Source organism: Nansenia antarctica (assembly GCF_963989245.1).
Source record: "Nansenia antarctica genome assembly, chromosome: 17".
NCBI lineage: Eukaryota > Metazoa > Chordata > Actinopteri > Argentiniformes > Microstomatidae > Nansenia > Nansenia antarctica.
In genome coordinates, this window is record NC_137687.1 from 7,977,733 (window position 1) to 8,000,284 (window position 22,552).

The 22,552-nt window shown below is 45.8% G+C and overlaps 1 protein-coding gene across 1 annotated transcript in view; it reads left to right on the forward strand.

Moving 5' to 3' along the window:
* The window catches only part of pik3cb (phosphatidylinositol-4,5-bisphosphate 3-kinase, catalytic subunit beta), a 58,396-nt gene that overhangs the window by 28,820 nt on the left and 7,024 nt on the right, over nucleotides 1-22,552 (forward strand). The window contains 13 exon segments of the mRNA XM_080547258.1: nucleotides 1,873-2,101; nucleotides 8,738-8,967; nucleotides 11,471-11,650; nucleotides 12,287-12,454; nucleotides 14,204-14,293; nucleotides 14,791-15,042; nucleotides 15,453-15,549; nucleotides 17,117-17,247; nucleotides 17,517-17,567; nucleotides 18,297-18,485; nucleotides 18,675-18,796; nucleotides 19,927-20,070; nucleotides 20,430-20,529. Of these exon segments, the coding sequence (XP_080403384.1) occupies nucleotides 1,873-2,101; nucleotides 8,738-8,967; nucleotides 11,471-11,650; nucleotides 12,287-12,454; nucleotides 14,204-14,293; nucleotides 14,791-15,042; nucleotides 15,453-15,549; nucleotides 17,117-17,247; nucleotides 17,517-17,567; nucleotides 18,297-18,485; nucleotides 18,675-18,796; nucleotides 19,927-20,070; nucleotides 20,430-20,529 (1,983 nt within the window).

The window sequence follows — 22,552 nt, forward strand, 5'->3', positions numbered from 1 at the left end:
GCTTACAGTGGGCCATACTTTAAATGAATGTGCAATAACACTATGTACAATATGACAACCCTAGTCGTCTTATCTGTACAGTATAGTATAGTGGATAGTGTACATAGCCTTTATTTATGTAAACCAGCTCCTTTCCCATTTTTCTTTCCTAGCACCAGGGGAGCCACCCCTCCCAAATGTCGTTGTTTGGTACCTGTACTATAGCAATGACAATAAAGACCATTCATTCATTCATATCTCCATCAGCATAGTCCATCGTTAACGATCCTGTCAGCAAAGTCTATAGCTGTCCACAAAACTGTCCATTACTATTGAACTGTCAATTACCCTTCACAACCGTGTTGTCCTGAACTGTCTGAAACTGTCGTTGAAACTTTGTTTGCTCCCAATTAACCATCCCCTTCCTGTTCCCTTATATCCCCAATATTCATTCATCCCAACCACCAGGCCGGAATGACTACAAGGAACAATCTAAATAACATAAAATAGGGAATATAGACTAGAAGCAAATATTATCATAATTAAATTAAAGCAATCAATATCATAAATCAATAATTCAAAATTAATATGAGAAGATTAACATAAATAACATGTAGGACTAAATGGCTCCTACAACCTTTAACAGTGAAAAATGTAATTTATTCTTCTGGTATTAATACTCATGAATTGTTCTTATGAATACTTACGGCTAACATAACAATAATGCAGAGCAGAAGGCAAAAGGCATGCTGCTAATACCCTGCGCACGCATTAGAACGGTGCGTGCATTTTGTATAGCCGTAAAGCCATTTCCAATTACAATGTTTACCAATGGTCTAGCTATAGCCTACCCCAAATCAAAATGGCCAAATACACTAAAACAGGAATAAAGATTAAATGGAATTTTATTTGTCCATGGTAATAACTTAATAACTACTCAGGTCAGTTTTGGCTAAAGCATTGCGAACGGACTCGAGACACACTCTATTCGAGACACACAGTGCTGGTGTTTCAAATGGAGCTGTGTATTTCGCTGTGTACTCATATCAGCAGCATATCTTATGTCACCATGTTGGTAATCAGGGCAGTCGTTTTTTAGCTGCGGGTTCTGTCACACTTCTGTCACACGCCATGGTCCCTCACCTTTGTTTACGCTAGCATCGTTGACGTTATTTTGTTCCACATGTCCCACACTGGACACTAGGGGTGTAACGGTACACGTACGAATGCCTCCTTATTTTACCCACTGCACTTTGTGTATAGAAATAATCTCAGCCAGTACACATGGTCACACACACGCCACAGAGAGATTGTTATTCATTTAGCAGTCCTTATGCAAAATAATAAGTAATTTTGTCCCATCCCTAACCTAGACACTGTTCCCTGGGCGGGGGGGGACATCCCGTCACACACTGTTTGTTTCAGATGTAGCTCACAAAACCCCAAGCCCTGTTAGCCCCTTAGTGGGCAAAGGGCCATTGGCAAGAGAAGCTTCCGCAAAACAATTAATTGTCGCTGATTCTCGGTGGGGCTCACGAATGCTCAATCGAGCCTTTGGTGCCAGTTTAGGTATATAACCGTATAACCCCCCAACTCTAGTCCTATTGCTCTTACAGATCTTAGCCACAACGTCTGTGTGTCTCTTTTGTGTCGTTTTTTTTTTTGGGCCCAATTGAGTTTTTCAATCTCTCGTTGTAGATTCTGTGTTACAGTCAATCGTCAGCCATATCTCCTGCAATTTTGTATTCTCTCGGTCACACCCACCTGGGGTTGTCCACGGCAGCCATTTTGTGCCAGACCCCCCCCCCCCAGGCCCCACAAGCCTCTTTTGTAACCGAGACCCATTTTCCTCTGCAGCTTCTTAACAAACTTTATCTGTGTATCTCTCCGTAGCTACTATGGAAACAGGCGCAGACGTACCCTCTGTTCCCTTCGCTGGGGGAGATGGAGGGCCACATGTTTGAGTGTGTGAACCAGGCGGCGGTGCACGAGGAGCTGGAGGACGAGACACGGCGCCTTTGTGACGTCCGACCCTTCCTGCCCGTGCTCAGGCTGGTGACCCGCAACTGCGGCCGAGCCGAGCGCCTGCTCGACTCCAAGATCGGCGTGCTCATTGGAAAAGGTGACACACACACACACACACACACTCGCACTCTCTCACGCACACACTTTTGACTTATATGACTCACCCAAAGGTAGTACAGAGTTTTGATTCCCACTGCTAAGCACTTACAGATGGCCCTCCGTCTAGTATTGTGTATATGTATGTATATACAGTAACAGTACACACACACACACCTATAGAGAGATACTTCAGCACTGTCTCCAATATATCGATATACTCTTTGTCTTAGCTTATCAGATCACACACACACCACACACGCATCTTCAGTTGTCTGGTGTCGTCAGGCCCAGATCTGATGGTTAACCATCGGGTCTGATGAGACAGGCTCCTGATGTCTGTTACATCACACATCATCTAGCATTATCTCTGCTGGCGATGCAGCTCTGTGCTGAGTGGAGGAGGCAACCAGACCACCACTGTAGAGGAAAGACCCCCTGGGTGAAGCTGTCAGTCAGTTGAGTTGACACAAACATACACACACACACACACACACACACACACATATATACACACACACACACACACACACTCGTCCTCTCGGCCTGAGGCACTGGGCGGGTGAGGACAGAGATAGTGGGGGGCTGTTGAGGTCCGCTAGGCTCCTGGCCAGAACGGCCTCTTCAGAGGGAAATCGGGCGGTGATAGTAATCGAAGGGGACCCATCCGATATTGATATTCCTCCTCTCGGCTCCACTTTTTGTCAGATGTTGATCTTTTAAAGGCTTTTGTCAGTAAGCGGTTCTCAAAAAGGAGCCCTGAGGGCCTAGGCTGGCCAGCCACATACACACACGCACACACAAATGCGTTCCAGAGGCATCCTTTGAGAGCTGAGGGTCACATAAATGGTTTTAAATGTCAACATGTTGTTTTCATTATTCTAGAGCTATTGTGTAGCTCCAAAAAATAAAGGGCTTATTCGCACACCGATTTAGTGAGCAGATGATTTTATGAACTACATTTTAATACCCATATAGTATCTCACCTACGGCATCTGCAACTGGTTCTCCAGCTGCACAACAGCGGAGAGAAATGCGCTACAGAGAGTAGTGAGAACAGCACAGAAGATCACCGGCGCCCCCCTCCCCTCTCTGGAAGAGCTGTATAACACACGCTGTCTCAGGAAGGCCTCAAAGATCTCCAGGGACCCGACCCACCCTGGGCACGTACACTTTACCAGGCTGCCCTCGAAAAGGAGGTTCAGGACCCTGGCCGCTAAGACAAACAGACTGAAGAACAGCTTCTACCACAGGGCCGTCCAGGCCCTGAACACAGCAAAGACCTAAGTTCTGGGCCCTGGACAGTCTGGACGGATTGTATGGCAGCTGCTGGACTGAAAAAATCAGGTGTAGTGCTGAGGCACAAACATGTACATTTCAAGCCTGCAAACTGTGACACTTTAAATAACGTGAAAAAATACTATTGTGCAATATGACAACCCTAGTTGACTATCTGTACAGTATAGTACAGTGGATTGTGTACATGGCCTTTATTTATGTAAACCAGCTCCTTACCTTTTTTTTCCTTTCCTAACACCAGGGGAGCCACCCCTCCTAAATTTCGTTGTTTGGTACCTGTACTGTAGCAATGACAATAAAGTCCATTCATTCATTCATTCATTCATTCATTCATCTAGAAGAGCACAATAGGCAAAACTTCAGATTGGGTTGTTATTGGTAATCCTTATAAAGGTCCATTGCCACAAGAAGCATCAAGTGTCACAGAGGTGGTAGTAGCACCGTGGTACATTCGTTGAGTCTTTACCTGCTTATGAAGTGATTATGAATGTTAATGGGGTGTCTCAGCAGGGGCACCAGGAGTAGGACTTACAGGTCGTGACGTTAGAATTATAGGGCCCTATTATGCACTTCATAAGTCTTAAGCAATAAGACGAGGCGGTAGATCTAAACTTAAGACGTGGAGGCGTGGTCAAGGCCACTTTGCTATTATGCGTGCGGTAGTGGGCGCCTAAAACCCGGCGCTAAGCAAAGAAATTAGTCATGGGTGTGTTTTGGGCGTCTTCTCAATCAACCCAATCAGCGTGCCAGGTGCCATTCCCTTTAAGAACCGGCTGCGTTGAGTCATTAGCGCTATGCTATTATGGAAGTCCTAAGAAGGAGGTCAGCGCGCTTCTCTGCAGAAGAAAGTAACAAGCTCGTGCATGAGGTCAAGGCTCGTCAGTTCGCAATCTTTGGAACGGCGCGAAATCCTCCCCTCCCCGAGGTGGTGAAACAGGCGTGGGAAGAAGTAGCAGCGGCCGTGTTTGCCTCCTCCGGCATCCGAAGAACCGTCAGCCAAACGAAGAAAAGGTTCTCGGATTTGAGGAGGAAAGGCAAACACAAGGTAAATTGAGTTCAGTCCAGATGGTGACTATTTAGCCTACGTCGTCCACAATGTATTGGTGATTAATGCAATCAGCACCTTGTAGCCTCCTTTATTTGAGTACCGAAGATTCTCTACTTCCAAATATCAAACCTATGAAAAGTTATATTCTAATAATATATCTCGTAAAAGCACCTCAGTGGCTCCTACGTCGCCTATTAATAACAAATTGCCCAGGGGAAATGAATGAATTTTATTTTATTGAACAATTTATTGTATATTCTAAATGTATGCAGTCAAACAATGCGTTTAATTTAAATGTTTTTCCACAGACGAGTCGTCCTCCACCGGAGCTGACCAGGAGGTCGTTTCTGGTGGCTCACCACCGCCACCAGAAACGGGGGGGAGAGCGGGCGGAGGGGATGGATCCGGGCGAAGGGCCGTCGGCGAGGGCGGAGACGGCAGAGGCGAGTCGTCCCAGACGGGAACCACGCCGGGGCCTCGCCAGGGACGGCGACCAGCCGTTCCTGGAAGTACAGCAGGCGGGGTTCCGGATGCTGGAGACCCAGCTGGGACTGCACGCTAATGCAGTGGAGCGGCTCGCTCCAGCGCTTGAGCGCACAGCTGCTTCATTGGAGCGCAGTGCTGAGGCGCGTGAGCGCACAGCCGCGTCATTGGAGCGCAGTGCTGAGGCGCATGAGCGCACAGCCGCTTCATTGGAGCGCTGTGCTGAGGCGCTGGCGCGGGTCGCTCATCTGGGCCCTCGTCTGACGGCCCAACCCCCTCCATGTCCTCTGGCAACAGCGGCATCGCCACCAGCCTTGCGACCTCGCTCTCCGCCCAGGCGTGGACAATCAGCCCCTCCTGGTCCCTCCCGTGTCCAGCCGCGCCGTAGCGGCCCACGCCTGCGCCTGGGAAGGGGAGGAAAAGGGCGGCCTTGACGTCATGCACGAGCCATTTAATTTATGTTAATCATTTGTTAATAAACATTTATCTCGAGCTTACTCGTTTTCTGTGCAAGGGAACCTTATACTCAAATTCGTTAAAGGAAAGAACAGGTCAGCTGGTTTAAGTTCAACTGCAGACAGGGAGACGGAAGGGAGACAGTCACCTGGCAACATGGAACAACCTTGTGTGATATAGTATTCAGAATAAACACAGCAATCATTATTTTCTGAATAAACACGGCAATACCTCCGCTTGTGAGTTGAGAAGTATTACAGAGGGGTCGCTGGAAGACTGCAGGAATTACAGATGTTGATGTCATTATATTATGCACGGCATGCTCGTACTGTATGTGCACAGTATGCGGAGGCAGCATACTGTACAGCGCTGGCCTCTCCCTTCTGAAATAAAGCATTAAACTAAATTAGGCTGAGGAACTAGCACAGCGAATAGCTCAATTAAATGCAATTTAGTAATTGCAAGAAGGAAACCGCTTACCAGGCAGGCAACTAACGGCGGTGTGGCTGTCGCACCAGCTCATCTGCCAACTGATCCCTGATTGCCGCTGCGTTTGCTGGCACTATATCACCTGGCACTGGGTATGGCACGTGCAGATCAGCTTGCTGCCTTTGCAAATCCTGTAATCTGTCCTCATCGAAGTCTAGCATCACTCCATGGCGTATGGCAATGTTATGCAACACACAACACGCCACAAAGAAGGATGCTACCTTCTGAGGGGTGTACTGAAGGACCCCACCTGACCTGTCCAAACAGCGAAATCGCTGCTTGAGCAGGCCAAATGTGCGCTCAATGACACCTCGCACCCGTGCATGTTTTTTATTATAAGAAACTTGACGCACGAATGCTGGTCCCACGTATGGCACCAACAGCCAGGTCTTAGATGGATATCCGTTATCACCTAACAACCACCCGTCGGGAGGGGGGTCCCTCCCGAAGATTGTAGGGATAACGGAGTTCTCCAGGATGAAGGAGTCATGGCTAGATCCAGGATAGTTTGCGAATACATGTGTGATGTTGTTACATGCATCGCAAACAACCTGGACATTGATGGAATGCGTTCCCTTACGGTTCATATAGATCACACTGTTCACAGTCGGAGCCCGGATCTGAATGCGTGTGCAATCTATGGCCCCCAGAACTCCAGGGAACGCATACTTAGCCTTAAACTCACGTTTCACCCTTTGTTGGCTGTCTGGTGTCATAGGGAACGTGATGTATTCTCGGGCATGTCGGATTAGGCTTTGAGTGACTGCACGTATAGCCAGACTTACGGAAGGTTGTGATATTCCTCCAAGTGAGCTGATGGGGTGTTGGAATGACCCACCAGCTTAAAAATACAGTGCAGCAGTGACCTTTACAGCAACTGGCAAGGCGTAGGGACAGTTGGCATTGGTGGCTATGTCATTGCTGACCAAACGACATATGTCAGTTACTGCCTGACGGGTGAAGCGCAGCTCATACAAGCATTGCTGCTCTGTAAACAGAATAAAAGAATATATATATAGGCTATATTATACATATTTTAATAATAGGCTATAATATAATTGTAATTGCAATATATTATAGCATTATTAACAGTTGGATCACCAATTGAAAGCGCTAAAATGCTTAGATCACGAATCCAGGATTGATTTGAGATTTGGCCTACCTGTCAGCCCGAGGTAACAAAGTCGTTGCCGGTATATGCGCTCGGCGCGCCGTCTTCGTCTATCATAATTCCTTCCTAGGATATATTCCATTGTTCTCTCTCTCTGGCTTAACATTTGCCAGTGGTGGCATTTATACTGTGACCGTAATTGACGTCTTGCCGTGGAGCCACGTGCGTGTTCATGTGTGCCCACATGCATGTGCAAAACGAGCAGGCGCGCTCGTGTTTGAAAACGTGCATGAAGTCTAGCACCTAAGAACTTTTCAAACCACTTCTTAGTGCTAGGCGCAAAGTCAGATTGCATAATAGCAGGGGCGCCTAACGCACTTCATTAACATATGAACACTCCCACAATGAGTAATATATGCACGGGAGTCTTACGTCTTATGTGTGGGCGCCTAGGGACACCTGCATAATAGCAGTAGCGCGTATGAAGCGCATAATAAGGGTGGCGGTAGGTCTTAACCTGGCGGTGCGTCTTAATTAAGACTTAAGACGGCAAGTTAAGAAGTGCATAATAGGGCCCAATATCTCTGAACTACCCTAAACGGAGATGGAGCCTTATAATTCTAAGCTCACGAGTTGTCATAAATGTCAAAAGTTTTAGAACACCCCCATTCTTCCAGTTTTTTTTTTTAAGTTTAAGTTAATAACCTGAAATGGAACAAAGGTAAGCGGTAAACTTGACAGAGGTGAAATAAAAAGTTTAGGGTACCAAAACTGAAAAATAATGTACATTTCAGAGTTATTAAAAAAAGGCGTTTTTCAGGGAATAAGTAATGGGTTAACAATTGACAGCTTTTCTGCAGCAATGGGAGTAAATTATGCCTTGAAAGTTGATGCAAAGAATTCCTACAGTTGTCCCAGCTTTTGTTGATTACTTAGAACCCATCTGTCTGTATAAAAGCAGTGTTGGAACAGACTGTGTTTCTACACCCTCTGAAGCATTATTTTGACAATATTGCACTGCAGGAAGTATATTGCTATCATAATGGGGAGAAAAAGGCAATTAACAAAGGAAGACAAACCGTTATAACCCTTAACAGTGTAGGTCTTTCCTTTAGAGAAATTGCAAGAAAGTCAAGTGTCAGTGAGTACAGTTTCCTACACCATCTAAAGACACTTTTGAGGAGGAAGCACTGACGGGAAGAGGTCCTGCACACCCAAGGCCACAACAGAATCAGAAGAGAGTCATCAGCTTGCGTGATAGGCGGCTCACAGGACAACAGCTTAACAGCGGTCGAAGTAAGCAAGCCTCAGTTTCAACTGTGAAGAGAAGACTTCTTGGTGCAGGTTTGACAGGTTGACGATGGCAAAATAAGACTGTAGGCTTCCAATCACGGAATGGCCGGGATTGGAATGGCTACTTTGATGAGATTTAGATTAGATTGTGTTAAACAGTTCCACGATTTATTTATTTATTTATGATTTTTTTTTTTTTTTCCAATTGTTTATTTTGTTCAATGTTTTAATTTCAGAGAACATTAAGACATTAAACTGTGTACATTTCAATAAAAACAGGAAAAATGTACCGGTGGTGCATAAGAAGTCATGAGCACTTGTGATGTATTCCAAGTTTTGTGGCTCACTGTTGACGGAAAAAAGACATTGACCGAAGACATTCAGCAGAATGTGCAGTTAGAGTTAGCCCTCTAATTCAGCCTTTACCTGCTTATGAAGCTTCTGCTCCGTGCTCGCAGGTCTCCACGAGCTGGACGCGCTGCAGGACCAGGAAGTGAAGGACTTCCGCAGCAAGATGTTCCGCATCTGCGAGGAGAAGATGCAGCGTGTGCAGATGATGACGTGGAGCGAGTGGCTGCAGGCCTGCTTCTCCCCACATCTGGAGACGGGAGGGGGAGGAGTCAGCTCAGCCCCAGACGGACAGACAGAGGTCAGCCTCAAGGTCACCATCCACTTTGACCAGTCCCAGGTAACTACCACCTAGTCTAGATGTTTATCTATCTATCTGTCTGGATTCTATGTGGATATGGGGAAAAAATAAACCAAGAAAATATATGTAGAATATACACAGAAGCGCGCGCGCAGACACACACACACACACACACACACACTCCTGAGACAGTTGGTGGCATCCCAACAGACCTCCGCAGATCAGCATTACACACCACACACACACACAGTGCATACTCAACATAACACAAAAAACACTGACTGCTGTCAGAACCGTCTACGTCCATCTGCTCAGCTGGGCCCTGGCAGGGAGTACATAGGAACCCCAGACACAATAAGCACAGGAAACATCAACACGACATGGCTTCTAATGAGAACGAGGCTGGATTCTCTGACAGGAAATCAACTGAAACGCCACTCAGCCAGGCCGACCAACCAACGTGGTTGACCAGATAATCAAGCCTCATTCTGAAATACCAGATATTTGTCAAGAAGTTGGGCATGGTAATTGTATGCATTCACTTCATTACTTGATAATGCAGTTGTGTTGAATTCTTAAAGATAAATTCCAGCAAGTTTAACCCGTTTTACCATATCATTTTGTTTTATTGCTCCAGGGTCAGCACTAGCTGAAATGGAATATAGAAATTAAGCATTTACCAGTGTCATTTTGGCTTGGATCACTCTGGACTGAGTCACTAGGTAGTTGTCATGACAACCTGAATGGACACAATGGTTGAATGGAGAGTTGAATGGAGAGCTAAGCTGACTAACTTGTTCACACCGGAAGGCTCTACCTCAGCAGCGTGTGTGTGTGTGGCGGAACCGCTGTGGCTCTCACGCTTGCGGCTTCCATACTGGCAGGGCCGGTCCTAGGCATTTAGGTGCCCTAGGCGAGAGTATGATTTGATGCCCCCCCTCCCCCCAAGTTTTAGGGGCGCCACCACCACATTAAGCCACCAGTACTGCCTCATCACCACCCACACATTCAAGAGTAAGCCACCTTTGAGAGAGGAAGAGGCGAGTGTGACTAATCACAAAGCGTAATAGAGACAGTAGGCTGAGACATATTTTCATAGAGACATGAAATTCATAGAGACATAACATTATTTAAATGTAAAAAAAACAATTGGGGGGTTCATTTGGCGCCCTCCAGGCATTTGGCGCCCTAGGCGACCACCTAGTTCGCCTATGCCTAGGACCGGCCCTGCATACTGGCACCGCTTCTGCTGCGACTCTAACTGCACAGCTGCTACTGCCAGCCCTATCTTTATACATTGAGTTTGCCTTTGAAAACGGCCATCAATAATATAATGTTTCATTTCACTTCATGGCAGCTGCTGGACTGAAAAAAATCAGGTGTAGTGCTGAGGCACAAATACTGTACATTTCTAGCCTGCAAACTGCGACACTTCAAATGAATGTGCAATAACACTATGTGCAATATGACAACCCTAGTCGTCTATCTGTACAGTATAGTATAGTGGATAGTGTACATAGCCTTTATTTATGTAAACCAGCTCCTTCCCTTCTTGTGTTTTTTTTTGTTTTTTTTCTTTCTTTCCTAACACCAGGGGAGCCACCCCTCCTAAATTTCGTTGTTTGGTACCTGTACTGTAGCAATGACAATAAAGACCATTCATTCATTGTTAATTGTTCTGGGTTCAGCCTCTGCTTGTCATCCGTCCTTAATGAGCGGGTCGAAAAATGAAACCGTTATAAACAGAAAGCAGTCAGGTCGTTTTTGTTTACCCTCTTTCAGATCAAGAGTACTACGGTAATTACCTCAGCAACACCTACTGTAGTATACTAGTACCTATAGGGCTTCTAATTTGAAACAGATAGTGAAAGTGTTGAGTAGAGAAAGAGAGAGAGACTTGTTGGACTAGTCATAAAACAAGTTGTTTATACAGTTCTAATTTATTTGTAGTGTTGTGTTGATTTAAAAAAATATATAATAATGTTTGACATATTTACAGATGTAGACATTGAAACTGTAGTGTATGTTGCTGGTAAGATGTCAATATGGCTATCAACAGATCATTTTCACGCACGTGGCACATGGAAAAAATAGGCGAGAGTCCGAATCTCTCTGTCTGCGTAAGGATTCTCTGTTAACCCCTTACCATTCCTGTATAATTAGCCTAAAACGCCTATCCAATGTATACCCATTTATACATACTCATGTATTTTTTTCATTTCCGCCTAAATATTTTATTTGCAATGTAATCAGACCGTTGTCGTAATGTTACCAATCAGTGGTCAACTATAAGGCTTCATTGGTGAGTTTTATCCAATTTGTCACACAGTAGTGTGTCTGTTAGCGAACATCAATTGCGCCTGCTGTTATGATCGCATCTTGAGATGGATTAATTTGGCTCGAAGAGCAAGAGTCATCGCTTTTGAATGCATGACATCTATCTATCTGTCTTCATATCTTCTTTTCTATTGAGTGGACAGTGATGTCCATAGTTGTGATAACAGTGCAGGGGTCAAGCCTCACCCCCTTCCCCCTCTGTCAGGACACGGCCAGTCTGAAGGTGTCTCCCAGCACCACGCCCAGCGAACTGATGGAGCAGGCGTTGAGGAAGTGGTTGACCACCCACGGGCCCGAGGAGGAGGACCGCAAGGGACAGTACGTGCTGCGGGTCAGCGGCAAACTGGAATTCCTCTGTGGAGAGCACCCCCTCGCCCAATACAAGGTGGGTGTCTATGAACTATGACCATTGCGTCACACTGCCCCCACCTACTACAGAGTTGCACCACTGATGAACTCAACTCAAGTATGTCTTGTTTTGTACCCTGCGGTGGTGACCTTAGATCTCCATTGAAACAGAAACATTGTTTACAGAACCTCCACCATTCCTGAGTGATTAAAGTCATAAAATGGTGAACTCCTCCCAAGCGGAACGGTTAAAGCTCCACATCCCAGCCAGTGTCGGATTCCAAGGTCAAACGGTCTGTTAGCAGTGGTCATGTTAGGGTCTAGGAATGTCTCATGTTTAACTGTAAACTTGACTCTGTGGACCATAAACCAACGGTCAGCTGATGTCCATATACCGCCTCATTAATAATAGTCACTGTTTTGCAACTCGCTGAGGTGTGCGTGCGTGCGTGTGTGCGTGCGTGCGTGCGTGCGTGCGTGTGTGTGAGAAAGTGTTAAGAAGCAGGAACCTTGTGAACCACAGGCTCAAAGCTACTAACACACAGCATGTCTCTACATTATTTTCCTTGACTTGGGTTTATCCGGGTCTTTCATTTTCGCTGACCTGTGCGTGTGTGTGTGTGCGTGTAGTCTCTGTAATAAACGTACATGCTCTCCTCTCCTGTCTCTCCAGTACATCCGGGCGTGTGTGCAGGCGAAGGAGTGTCCCCACCTGACCCTGGTCCACGTCAGCACGGTCCAGGCTATGTTCGACAAGGAGCTCTCGGCCATTGGAGCTGTGGTCAACCGCAAGAGCTCCAACCCCCCCTTACCCCTGCCGCCCAAGAGGAGGGGACCCTCGGTCAGTGTCGTGTGTGTGTGTGTGCGTGCGCGTGTGCGTGCGCGTGTGCGTGTGCGTGCGCGTGTGCGTGCGCGTGCGTGCGGACTCAACGTACATGTACATTCAACTGTGTTAGCTTTCTCCTCAGCACACGGCAGGTCAGCTGGGGGTAGTGGTGGTTTAGCGGATAGTGAGTTGGACTGGTGATCGGAAGGTTGTGAGTTCAAATCCCACCTGAAACACCACCACCACTAGTGTGCCCTTGAGTAAGGCACTTAGCCCTCAGTTACTCCAGGGGTAATTCGTAATTGTAAATCGCTTTGGATTAAGAAAATAGGTGGAGTGTAAAGTCTGCAATCTTTACCTTATTATTTCTAATAGACGCAATGCGACTGTTTACTAAAACTCGTTGAACAATCATAGTTTTCTCAAAAACATTGTTAAAGACAAGGTTACGGTAAGAGTCACGCTGCAGAATATTCCTATGCCCTAAGAGAGGAGGTGGGAGACAGATTTGAGGGGAATGGAAAAAGAGAAAGAGAGACGGCAACATGGGAAGGGATAGAAGGAGAGGGAGAGAGGGGTCGTCCGCCTTGTCTCACGTCAGAGAGTGCAACTCACGTCTGCACTGACTTGTCCGTGTCGTCGATTGTCGGTCGAGGCTCCGAGCGCAGCGTGGAAATGACGCCACCTGTTGTCGGATGACGGGGGTTGAGGGAGAACGACTCGAACACAGAGATAAGGACGGGGGAGGGGGGAGGGGGATAAGGAGACATATGGAGGAATATGAAGAGAGAGACAGTGAGAAGGAAACAGCGGTCAGACAGTAACATTTTGTGGTAGCGGGACAATAGTTAGAGAAGTGAGATGTGTGTGTCGGTAAAAGACGCACGGTGCAGTTTGATGCTGACAGCCAGAGAGAAGAGAGGACGGACAGACTGAGAGAAGGACAGACTGTTCTTGCGGTGGTACAGTAGGAAGCACATGGTGTTACAGTCATACTGTCGGGTTCTGAGTGTGTCATGGGTGTGATGATGATACAGAGATCAAACAACAAACACTTTGAATCAGATTCAAGATTATTAATATAACCGGTTGGGACAAGCCGTATACACGTATACAAGCTTCAACAAATTACATGATTTCCCGTGGAGTGGAGAAACATATTCACCAGGCTACACTAATTTCCATCAATACACACACACGCACACACACATACTCTTGCGTACATAAAAAACGTACTTGTACACACACACACACACACACACACACGCGCGCGCACATAAATGCTCACTGATAAATGTTCAAACTCTGTTACACACACACATGCTCGAACAGTTTTATGCACACACACAAATGGTCAAACTCTCTTACACACACACACACACACACACATACACACACAAACACCCAGTGAGCAGCAGGAAGTGTGCTAGTTAGTCATGTTTGTGGCGGTAGCCGAGGGTGAGTCATGTGATGCTGTTCTTCCTGCCGAGTGCTGACCCAGGCAAATCCACCCGGCTTGACATCAGTTTGACCCACCCAACCTTCGTGTGTGTGTGTGTGTGTGTGTGTGTGTGTGTGTTTCTTCCGGTAGATGTGTGTGTGTGTGTGTGTGTGTGTTTCTTCCGGTAGATGTGTGTGTGTGTGTTTCCTCCGGTAGATGTGTGTGTGTGTTTCTTCCGGTAGATCGTCGCTCTACTTTGCTTGCTGATGTTTTTTTCTTCTGTCTCTTACCCCCCCCCCCACCCCCTTTCTGTCTCCCTGTAGCAAATGCACCAATGTGTGTGGGAGGTGGCCTCTCAATTTAAGATTACCCTCCTGAAAGGAAGCAAGGTGAACGCAGAGGAGACGGCCAAGGTGAGGTCACCAACATTGACCTTTAATCTCCTGTCTGCACTGGGGTCAGGAACTATCACTCTGGACTGAATCTAGGGCCTCCGTCTGCAGACACATACTACATACACCGTAATAGAAACGGTTTACCACTCTGCAGTTGATCTAATTTCTCTGATGTGGCCCGTTTGAATACTTTTAAAAAAATCACACATCTCTCTTTCCTTTCACCCCTCCAAGAAGTAATCACTGATCTGACATCAGTGATCTAACATCACTGATCTAACATCACTGATCTAACATCACTGATCTAACATCAGTGATGCCTCTGAGGAAAGCTGAGGAGTGTCCTGCTGATTGTCAAGACATTTTATCGTCATTGAGTAGGGAGAACACTCGCCTGCTCTAGCAGTTAAAACTCCTATTAGTGGTACTGTACTGTAGCCCTCAAAGTCACCTCTTAAACTAATGCTCTCCCTCCCTCTCCCTCCCCCCCCTCCCTCCCTCCCTCCTCTCTTCAGGTGCAGGTGCGAGCAGGGTTGTTCCACGGTACGGAGTTGCTGTGTAAGCCAGCGGTGAGCAGCGAGAGCAGCGGGCGCTCGGAGCACGTGTGGAACGTCTCGCTGGACTTTGAGATCGCCGTGAGCGACCTGCCACGCATGGCCCGTCTCTGCTTCGCCGTCTACGCCGTCATGGACAAGGTCAAGAAGCAGAAGTCCACCAAGAACGCCCACTCCAACAAGTACCAGACCATCCGCAAGGCCGGCAAAGTGGTAGGGCCTGTGACACGCACGTGTACACACACACACGCACACGCACACACACACACACTATTCTCAAGGTACTTGGTGTATACTCTCATACATCCATTCTTTCTGCATATCCGTCCTTTCTTCCACATCTCAGAGACACATTAACAATGAGCCTTGGGGCGCTTAGGTGGCGTAGTGGGTTAAGCGCTGACCATGTACCGCAGGGCTCCCGGTTCGATTCCAGCCGCGGACATATCCTGCATGTCATCCCTTCTCTCTCTCTCACCCATCCTTCCTGTCTAAATCTCTACTGTATCTGTCAATAAAAAGAAAAATATGAGTGGGACTGCCCAACTCCGAAAAAATAACTTTAAAAAAATGTTAATCAGCCTTAATACACAGTTTGTCCGTCCGTCTGTCCCTCTCTCCAGCACTACCCCATAGCCTGGGTGAACACCATGGTGTTTGACTACAAAGGACTGCTGAAGACGGGAGACATCAACCTCCACAGCTGGTCTTCCTTTCCTGGTGAAGATCACACGCACACACACGTGCGCACACATTCGTACATATCCCCATACACTTAAATGAACTTCTCCAACAAGGGACAATTCTGTAGGTAGGACCGCACACAGAAACAACATCCAACACAGTTTACACAGGACAGAACACAACACACCTATATGATCAGACATTACAAACATGACGTGCGTTGATAAAAGTAGTCTAGTCTGGTAGAAAAATAAGATAATAAATATAGTGACTCTGCTCTTTCTGTGCAGTGTCTAGTCTAGAGGTTATTGACCATTTCTGATTCTGAGCTACACCTTACACGACATGTGATTCACTGAAATCAAATAATAACAAATACTTTACTCACTAAATTCACTCTCATTAAGGTCGGGTTTCAGTTAGCGTTATTCCAGGCTTATATGCTCTGTGCGCAATGGCCTGGGGACTAGGTTAAGCTTCCTCAGGAAGTTGGTCCTTCTTCACAATGACATTAGTGTTTTCAGTTGACTGGAGTTTGCTGTCGAACACTCTTCCAAGCTATTTGTAGCTGTTAACAAGGTTGACTGTCGCCGTGAATAGTGGTCAGGACAAGACTCTGACCTTTCTGCCTGATGTGCTTGGTTTTGGACACCTTCATCTCCAGGAAGGAGACGTCATACCAGCTGACAAACTCATCAAGGATGGGTTGATGTGTCTATAAGGGTGTCCTATGCAAACTTCACTGTGGTGGTTTTCTTGGCTACTATGACAGTCATCTGTATATACAGTGCTGCTTGAAGGTATGTGAACCCCTTGTGCAATTATAGATTTTTTTTGGTTTATTATTTAATCAGAACCAGTCTTTTTTATCTGACATAACATACCAATTCCATATGTTGGTTTAGAGATGAGTCCAACATTTTTTTCTTTTTGGTCACAATCAAGTCCACTACGTTTGGTGTAAACCCAACACTGCCTACCACCATAAGAACCTTATCCCAACAGTCAAGCATGGTGCTGGGAATGTCATGATCTGGGGCTGCTTTTCCTCCTCTGGACCTGGCAGACTCCACATCATTAAGGGAACCATGAACTTTGAGGTACACCAGGAGATTTTTTTGAACAGAACTTCAAGCCATCAGTCAAGGAGATAAAGCTGGGCTGAAAATGGGTCTTTAACAACCCAAAGCATTCAAACAAATCTACCAAACAATGGCACAAGGGCTTCACATACTTTCAAGCAGCACTGTAGAATAACTAACTAAGGGGTGACAGGACACACCCTTGTGGTGAACCGGTGAAAATGCACAGAGTGACTGACGTGCCATTAATAGGCACTTTTTGTGATCTCTTAGTCAAGAAGTTGATAATCCCATAATTAGCTACAGTTTGATTCATAACTGTAAGTTCAATTTCATAAACCTGCCAGACACAAACACATAATTACCCAAGGGCACAAACAATCGGCAGTCCATTAGGCAAAATCAAAGGAACAAAACAATGGAAGACCGGAAGTTGATGTAGTATGTTTTAAATCAACTTGCCAAGGACATCATTTGTATGTATGCTGTTTCAGTGATGTTTGTGTGTGTGTGCGCCTCAGATGAACTTGAAGAGATGCTGAACCCCATAGGCACCATCCAGACCAACCCGTACACTGAGAACGCTACAGCCCTGCACATCCACTTCCCAGAATACTCCGCAAACCCCATCATATTCCCCCCCTTCGACAAGGTCAGAGCTCACCCCTTACACCTGCTCACGCTCCCAGAGAAACACACGTGAACTCACATTACTATGTTTCGATAGGGTTGTCATGGAGACGAATATGAATTAAAGTCTAGGTCCCAGGTAGCTTTGTCTTATTAAGATGATTTATGGAATGTCACATTTCATAGGCTTAGAAGCCGTGATGATGCCCTTATGTCTAGTACTGATGTGTGTGTGTGTGTGTGTGTGTGTGTGTGTGTGTGTGTGATCCTCCTCCTCCTCCTCCTCTGCAGATTCTGGAGAAAGCCGCAGAGATCGCTGGATCAAGTGACTGTGCCCCCATGGTAGTGAGTTTTATCCTATGTATTATTACACGTGCTCGTACACTTGCTTACACACGGGCATACTCTCTTTCTCTCACACACACACGCTAACTTGTGTGTGTATCTCTCAGTCGCTCACACACTTGCTCACACACACATAGTCTCTCGCGAGCACACACACACACACACACACACTCCTTTATTTCAGATCACCACCAAATGCGTCAGACACCAAATGCGTCAGATATATCCATGCTTGGTTTCCAGGGAAACCCAGGGCTGTGTGGTTCTGGCAGAAATCAGTGTCTGAGATCAGATCTGTCCGACAGCTCCTCTCATCCCGTTGATGCCTCTGTGGGACGGGATGGAAATGCTTATGTAACACCATGTGATGTTGAGGACTTGCCAGAGCATGTGTGCGTGTGCGTGTGCGTGTGCCTGTGCCTGTGTGTGTGTGTGTGTGTGTGCATGTGTGCGTGCTGGTCTGAGCTGTTGCTATTGGAGTTCTTGTTAGCCCCCTTACCAAAATGACATTGCACCTGACCCTAGACACTGAGATAGTTGTTGTTTTACCTGCTATTCGTCAAGATTAGGATTGAGGGTAGGATAAGGATGATAATAAAGTGAGCCTAGATCTACGCCTGTGGCTATGGCCAACGTCTATCTCTAGGACCCTCTTGCTGCTCCTTGCATGTGTGTTTTCTTGCCGTTTGCTACCCTCTGGTGGTTATTGTCGCTGCACATCCACAGGGGCGGGGTGGTAAGAAGTTCCACATTGAGCTGAAGGAGATCATGGAGAGGGACCCCCTGTCTCAGCTGTACGAGAACGAGAAGGACCTCATCTGGACACTACGCTACGACTGTCGGGAGAACTTCCCTCAGTCGCTGCCCAAGCTGCTGCTCTCCGTCAAGTGGAGCAAACATGAGGATATGGCCCAGGTAGGCTATATTACCTCCCTACGTACTTAATGACTTACCTTACCTATCTACTGAAAGGCCTTTTTGTGCCTCCTCGAGGATGTGAAAATGGTTAGGACTCTAGCTCTGCTCTATTGTTCTATAATATTAGAAGCATGCTCTAATATCCCCTAATGTGTACCTCTCGCCCTAATGCACACACACACACAGCTTCAGGCCTTGCTACAGATCTGGCCCAAGCTGAGTCCACGAGACGCTCTGGAGCTGCTCGACTTCAACTACCCAGACCAGTATGTCAGAGAATACGCTGTGTGCTGCCTGAGAGATATGAGGTACCTGCTACTTCTACATGCATGTGCATATGGATGTATATACAGTGGCTATCGAAAGTCAACACACCCCTTCACTTTTTCCACATTTTGTTGTGTTATAGATTCAATTTAAAATGTATTAAATAAATAATAAATTGGCACCAATCCACGCACAATACCCCATAATGACAAAGTGAAAACAAGTTTTTTGACATTTCTGCAAATGTATTAAAATCGAAACACAGAAATACCTCATGTGCACAAGTCTTCACACCCTTTGCTATGACACTCTTAAAATGAGCTAAAAAGCAAAAATGTCGTCAAAAAATCACTCAATAAGTTGAATTGAGTCCGTTTTAATGCAAGGATGATAGTTCATGTTATTTGGGAATCAATCTTTTTTTATAGGGTCTCTGATTTGCAAAAGTTTGGATTTTAAATCAAGCAATTATTGAGGTTAAAGGTATATAACATAAGATATGCTCAGCTTTTATTTGATGGTACTTGTGTACGTACAGAAATTACAACACTTTTTATGCATAGTCCCCCTACTTTAGGTTACCCAAAGGTAATGGGACAATTGGCTTGATAGATGTTTCTTGTAAGTCAGGTGTGTTCCATCACATCATTTGTGCAGACATAAGATAGCCGTTAATGTCTAGTATTGAGTCTGGGCTTTGCATGTGCATTTTGGAGTTTGCTATTGGTGTCTGTCAACATAAGGACCAAAGAAGTGTCAATGAATGTCAAGGAATGATTATGCTGAAAGGTTCTCAAGGCTTACTTACTATGAGTAACTTGTTGAAGAAACTTGTGCAACTGATGTCATTTTAGAAGTCAAAGCAATCATAGAAAAGTGGGTGAATACATATTGACTCAAGACATTTCAGCTTTTCATTCATGTTAACATTTCAAAAAAAAACTTTTTTCACTTTGACATTGTGGTATTTTGTGTAGATCCGTATCAAAACATCTAAATTAAATCGAAATAAATCTCTACCCCTCTCTGTCTTAATAAATATCTACCCCTCTCTGTCTTAATAAATCTCTACCCCTCTCTGTCTTAATAAATATCTACCCCTCTCTGTCTTAATAAATCTCTACCCCTCTCTGTCTTAATAAATATACACCCCTCTCTGTCTTTCCCTCAGTGATGACGAGCTGTCCCAGTACCTGCTGCAGCTGGTGCAGGTGCTGCGGTACGAGCCCTACTACGACTGCGCCCTCACACGCTTCCTCCTAGAGCGAGCCCAGGGCAACCGCAAGATAGGACACTTCCTCTTCTGGCACCTAAGGTGTGTGTGTGTGGGGCGGGGGGTGGCGGGGTCACACCTCTCTGACTCAGGGAGAGCGGAGCTAGAGTGAAAACATCATAGAGTGAGCAACATCCCAGGGTTACCAGGGTTACACTCTCTGTCTCTCTCTGCTATCTCTAGATACTATGTAGAATACAGCAACTTTGGGGGAAATGATGTATGTTATGACACAGGGAACACATTGTATTCAGGAAGCTTCAATCGATTCTGAGACATGGCATATGTGAGTGAGAGAGGTGTGCACGTTGTCAGATAATCCTAAACTGAGAGTTTAAGGTACACATTGACCGACATTTGAGTTGTTCCCCTTTAACGGTAACAGTTGCTGTTCCCTTCAGGTCAGAGATGCACATGCCAGCTGTCTCGGTCCAGTTTTCTCTCATCCTGGAGGCTTACTGTCGCGGCAGCATCCCTCACATTGAGGTCCTTAAGAAACAGGTACAATCTCAAGACACACACACACACATTTAATATCTTTATTTGCGTTCACATTTTACAATAGAATTCTTGAACACAAACAGTATTAGTTGCACCAGCATAGGACACTCGATAATTCAAGCTTTACAATCTGTCTATGGGTACAGGTAGCAGCGTCTCCTCCATATGTGGCGGCTGCCAATTATTGCAGATATTGAGCAGAATTTTGCCACGGCCTTTGCTTTAGGCTTGGGAATTCCTGCCATCTGCAACCCCCTGACGACTAGTCTGTGGACATTACCAAGGCTTCCAAATATAAACACTAATAATTTACATTTGTACCCAAGCTGTACAATGGCATCTTTGAGTGGATGGTACTTCACAACTTTGGTAAGAAAGGCCTCTTCTAGGCTGTAGTCAAACGCGCAACCCACTTCCAAAATGATGACCTCTCTACTGTCCTCATCGACAACAATAACATCTGGTGTATTGGCTGCAACATTTGAAAAATAGTCATATTCATTATTGCACAGGTTGAACATGGTAGTTGAGACACGTGTGTGTTTATAGGTTTTAACAGAGGGTGTAACATATGAGAGCATGTCCTTAACTAGCAAGTCTATGTCCTTAACTAGCAAGTCAACAACACACACACACACACACACACACACACACACACACACACTGGTCCTGCATGAGCCTTGAGTGACCCCTCTCAGTCTAATCACTTTTCTTCCTTAACAGCTCAGAATAGTTCAGTAAATAGTCAGTGGTCTACACGCTGTCATTTCTAACACAACCTCTAACACTTGTATCCATATATCTGTTACGGATGGGGGGCCGCACTCCCCAGTGTGGCCCCTAGGTGTCTCCCTCTGGGTGTCCACTGTACCACCTCAATCACAGACTTATCTCCTGCACACGTGTGTAATTGTCACCGATGCTTTATGTACCCTCACTTTCACACCCTGCTTAGTCTTCACCGTGTGTTCACCATTTGTTGGTTGCTTTGAGAACGAAAGCTAATTGAATATGTGAGTACTGTTTTTGAGAGACTGTGTTCAACTTCTCCCCCTTTGTTATCGAGCTTAAGTCCGTGTTTGTATCCTGTTTTGTCTGCACTTCATTAAGTAAGGTCATGTTCTCACATGAAAGTCCGAATCGAGACCCGGAGCAAGTGGATGAGTTCGCAACATTGTTGCATCAATTATTTCTCTGATTTGCGTTCTCACAGCCCTTCATGTAAACGAAGTAACATACGCAATCGAAGCAACAGACGTGGTAGTTGATTGGTCAGAAAAATAGAAAATTGCCCGTTCGTCCCTCTCTTATCCAGATCAACACGCCTGCGCTGTTGTTTTTCCTATGGACTGTGTCGGGCAGCATTCTCACCAAACGCGAAGCGAAGCAAAGTGATGGATGCGTCGTTTCTAACCGAAGCAAAACCACCCTTTTCAAAGCGGAGCATCCGAGGGGTGTTTGCTGCGGGAGCGACTTCGAATCCGCGTTCTCACAGCTCCAAACGACGCAGAGCAAAGCGAAATTTATCCTAAACTCCGTTTCAAGTGAAGCAAATGTTCTAGTGAGAACACCCCCTAAAGGTCCTTTTCTTTTGTACCTCTACGTATTCGTCTGCCTCGCTTTATCCGCACCGCACCTGGGTCTGCTTACTATACCAAAAAGTGACACATCATCAGTCCCTAACCATGTTTTCTTAGTTCTTTTCTTAGTAACTTTTGCTTCAGAGAGTCTAGAGACCGAGGGCTTGACACACAAAGGGCCTAAGTGACTTGGATTGTGATGGGTCCTTGTTTATACATTCTGTTTCAATGCAGTTATGGATCTCAGTTAGCTCCTTTCAATACTTAATAGATTGCATCAAGAGATTTCTATTGATATATATATATAGAGTTCTCAAATATATCATTATATAACACATTTTGGCCCAAATTGTTACAGACTCTTTGCACCAAGACCCCGATTGGAACTGCAACACCATCCTCTCTGCTAGTTCAGAATGAGGCTATTTTTAGGGAGACTGAGT